Source organism: Cariama cristata, unplaced genomic scaffold (assembly GCF_000690535.1).
Source record: "Cariama cristata isolate BGI_N322 unplaced genomic scaffold, ASM69053v1 scaffold9514, whole genome shotgun sequence".
In the NCBI taxonomy this organism is placed as follows: Eukaryota; Metazoa; Chordata; class Aves; order Cariamiformes; family Cariamidae; genus Cariama; species Cariama cristata.
In genome coordinates, this window is record NW_009614657.1 from 18,007 (window position 1) to 22,389 (window position 4,383).

The 4,383-nt window shown below is 55.6% G+C and overlaps 1 protein-coding gene across 1 annotated transcript in view; it reads right to left on the reverse strand.

The window, feature by feature from the left end:
• Window positions 1–4,383, reverse strand: part of FRMPD3 (FERM and PDZ domain containing 3) — a gene marked incomplete at its 3' end in the record, with an annotated part of 32,011 nt that overhangs the window by 17,998 nt on the left and 9,630 nt on the right. Inside the window, exons 11-12 of the mRNA XM_009699507.1 lie at window positions 4,032–4,121; window positions 2,321–2,500 (exon numbers count right to left, since the gene is read on the reverse strand). Of these exons, the coding sequence (XP_009697809.1) occupies window positions 2,321–2,500; window positions 4,032–4,121 (270 nt within the window). The remainder of the gene's footprint in view (window positions 1–2,320; window positions 2,501–4,031; window positions 4,122–4,383) is intronic.

A 4,383-nucleotide genomic window follows, 5' to 3' on the forward strand; every position in this document is an offset into this window, starting at 1 on the left:
GAATGACAACTACCCTCTCCCATGCCAAGGAGGGGATAGTGGCACCGGGGAGGGCCCGTGCACCCCACCGTGAGCTCAGTGCACTCCTGGGGCTGAGCAGTGCCATGTGGAGCAGAGTTCATGTCACCCACCTCCCTGCGCAGCACTCGCAGCTGGCGAGATGGCCATGGAGCTATGTGATAGCAGGAACACACCGTGCTCCGAGTGCTCACACTGAGCCACAAGCAGTCAATCATGGGGTCATGACCAGCCCATTATTAACGTATTAATATCGCAATTTATAAACACATATCTGAGTGGTGTGGGCACGAGGAGGAACCAGAAGGGTTACTCATGGTGCAGGCAATATCCCTTAGTTACCCGCTCTGTAAGCAGTAGGGTGACACGGTGGGCTCCTGCTCAGCCCAGGCAGGTGGAGGGGCCAGGCGAAGAGAGCTTCCACCTGCCCAGGCTGCAGGAGGGGAGGTTTGAGGCTTTTGAAGAGTAGAGACAGGCACAGCAGGACACCAGGACTTCACCTGGGCAACAGCTGACCTCAGTAGGATGCAGAAGAGGGAATATTACAGTTGACCAAATACTCATTGAATTACAAATGCAAAAAAAGGGCTTCACTGCTGAGGCTGTTGGAGGGGACAGCCGAAGCAGAGGCGATGAGGGTGAGCACGGCTCTGGGGGAGCCTACCGGGGTGTTACGGCAGTTCAGCAGAGCTACCGGACCAGGCACAGCAGCAGCAGGAAAACAGACTTTGAGGAATTAATGAGCCTGGTGGGAGGAAGTGCTAAAATCCACCAGGAGAAGAGGCAGCAGGAGAATCCTAAACAAATCCATCATGATTACATCTGCAAGGCTATGGCTGAAATAGAGAATGGAAGGAAAGGGCTGCAGAGAGGGCTGAGACTTAGAGACCTCGCAGCAGATAAGGAAATGTGGAGGCAGTCAGCAAAGCAGCTCAGCTTCATCAGCCTTGTGGGGAAAAGGGATGAATGCAGGGGCAGCAAAACGGACCTAAACCAAAGGCTCAGAGGGCTTGTGCAGATACACTGTCTGCTGTGCAGCAGCATCTCCATGCCCCACAGTGGTCACGGCTCCACTGTGCCAGATGTCATGGCATGAGACAGCCTCTGCCAAGCACTGCTCCTCTCCAATTTAGTCCAAACTTGATCCTAACTCTGTCCTGTTGAATTCAAGGTGGGAGGAGAGGAGAGGATGAGGCTTGGCATTTATCTGTCAGATTGCTGCCTCTCAGCTCTGTCGTTCCTCACAGGACAGGGAAGAGCTGGGTGCGGGGAGGCAGTGAAACCAAGGATGCCCTGGAGCAGGCACACGGCTACCTGCCTGTGAGTCTGCCAGAGATGTGTCCTAGCTTATCAAAAACCTGAGCAAAGGCCAATGGAAGATCTCGTTAGGATCTTGTGGCTGCTAGACCAGACACCAAAGAAGTCAGCAAAGCTCTTACTGTATTGCTGACAGTCCTTCTGAAGGGTTTGGGACCCAGGAGAGCCAGCAGACTGTGAGGGCTGAGGAAGGGGAGCGGGGCCTGACCACGGGGATCGACTACTAGAGCCAGCACTGCACTGCACAACACCTAGCAGGGGATGGCAGGATGATAACGCATGAGGCCCAGGAGGGCATGTATGCTGAGGACTGGAAAGACTGCGCTGCGGGATGACAGCGAGGATAACAGAGGCAGCTGGCAAGATACCCGGAGGGTGGCTTACTGAACCCAGGGACACCCATGCCCAGGGACACCCAGTGATCTCTTCTTGCACTCTGAGGATGACAGCCCCCATCCCATCATTTCCAGTTCATTCAATGATCCAGTGTAGCTCGACAAGTTCCACAAGCACTGCTAACACATGAGACCCCACCAGTCCCCTCCAGTACCTGCATCCAGCCCAGGTATGGCCATGGACCGCTCCTTTCCAGCCCTCAGCAGAGGCAAGGCACCGTTCTGCCTCCAAAGGGCCCTGCTACCTACCTGGCCTGCGTCAGCCCATCTGCCCCAAGGACCCTGCTCGAACTGTTGGGTAGGTGTTTGGGTGATGGCCAGAACGCCACAATGCCTGCACCGCACACCCTTGATGTCAGTCCCTGCCTCTACAGCACAAGGAGCCAGGCAGGGGAGACGACGCAGACCACATGCCCTGTGACTGCAATGTGAAAGGGGCTTTTAAGTCCCTAGAAATCTCCAAGCAGATGCTCCAACATGCACTTGTATCCTGAACCCCCTCAAAGATGAGCTGAGCACTGAACCCCGCAACCACAGCCTCTGCACTAGCCCCTCTTCCCGGTGTCTGCCTCCATAGCAGATGTGCCTACCTTGGCATCCAGGATGCTCGTCTCCACCCGGGCCACCCCCTGGTTCTCCCTGAACAGCTGGATCTTGCTGACCTTGCTGAACTCCGACAGCACCGTGGTGAGGTTGGTCTTCAGGTCGATGACGTGGCTGATGCCGTGCCGGGGTCCCACCAGAAGCGTGGTGGCTGGTTGCTTCTCATCCTGGTAGCACGAGCACATGGAGAAAGACAGACGGACAGGGTGAATAAACACACCCTGAGGCTGCATGGGCTGCACCCGGCTCTCTCTGTGGAGCCAAGCGTCAATGTTGGCAGCTCAGCTGGGTCCCAGATGGCTTTTGCAGAGCAGCAGGTGAAGCTGATGCAATGAACCCCGCTCCCTGAGCCTCTCTGCAGAGCTGGGAATGGTGTGCAGGATGCCAAGGCTACTTAAAAATAAAGCACTGAACTGACTGTCCACATGAAATATTCAGGCCTGCTGGTGTCACTACAGAAAGATAAGAGCATGTTACAGATCTGCCTGATTTGATATTGCCTCTGAGAGAAGGAAGCAGAGGAGGGAGTGAATGCATTTTAGAAAAGAAGAAAGACTAAAGCCTTGACTGAAAATAGAGATCTTTCTTGCTCTGGTCTGCCCAGGAAGGATGCTTCAAGCCAGACCTGGAGGTGAAGGGGAGCTGGGCAGACCGGTGCGGAAGAGAGTAACAGAATACTTTTTACCACTTATATGTGGTTCAACTCCTAGGCTGGCTCAGAGTCATTGCTTTGGTGTCAGAGATGAAAAAAAAGGCAGGGCAGCCACACCAGAGATGAGTTGCCCAACACTGCACACCCAGGCAGTGTCGGAAGCAGGCTCCGACCGCTCAGCCACGGCACTGACCAGGCACCACGTGGTTCTCTGTCTTCACCGATTTCCTACAGACAGCTCTTCCTTCACCCTTTACTACAGCCTCCCTACTGCGAGGTGAGGAGCTCAGAGGCACGGTGGAAGCAGAGCAGATCAAAGTCTGGAAGAGATGGAACCCAGGAGGCAAAGCAAGGGAAGCCAGGGAAGTGCTGAGACCTTGGTTGAGGGTAAAGGGAAGGATGGCAGAGAAGTGACACTTGGATGGAGAGCCCTGGATGGGAGGTGAGCCAGGCAGCAGGGAGCCTTAGCAGGCCCACGATGCTCCTGTTTGACTTCATGTCTTTCCTCCTGCCATGGAGAAAGTGAGGTGGCTTGGGTGAGGGGTGGAGATGCCTCTGATGGAGATGAGGGAGGAGTGGGCCATGGTGATGGCAGCTTCCTGAGAGCTGCCAAGCAGCAGTCAGGCTGGACCACTGCTAACAGAGATGGTAAGGCGCGCCGGGCTATTCTCTGCGTGGACAAGCAGGGAACGAGGTGGCCTTTGCCAAAGGTGGCCCTCCTCTGAGATGGATGGCAGGATCCTGCCAGGGCAGGATCGAGCTATAAGCACGTGTCTGAAACTACTCTGACTTCCCTGAGCAGGTCATCTTGTTGCCCAAAAGGCTGGCAAGAACAGAGCCGACCCTGACTCTGCAGAGCTGAAGATCTGACCTACTGCCAGCAGAGACTCTGAAGGCTTTTCTGGATGGGTTTAGACCCCAGCGAGCCAGAGCAAGAGGCCAAGGGAAGTAATTTCTGTGGGAGCCACATCACCCCTGGCTCTCCCCTCCAGCATGCACCCAGGACCAGTGCCAAGCACCTCCCAGCCCATCCTGAATTACCGTACCAGTCCTACTGTGTTGAAGAGGACCCCAGCAAAGGTGGGCAGCTCGTTCAGGATCCTGAGGTACTGCAGCTTCGCCTGGGCTGTGGAGACCTGACAAAACACATCACACGGGTGATCACTACCAGCACAAGGGGGAAGAAATGCAAGAGGCTGGCGCAAACTTGGGAGCTCCCAAGCAGGGGTGTGCAGCACATTGGTGGGCAGCTCAGGGCATGGGCTGTGCTGCCAGCGAGCCTGGGGGCTTGACACGGAGTGGAGGGGGTCTCTGCTCCCCTGCTGTCCTGGGCAGATACTGGGAGGTTACTCAGAGCAGAGGCAGAGCCAGGGAGGAGCCAAGATGCTCGATGTATAA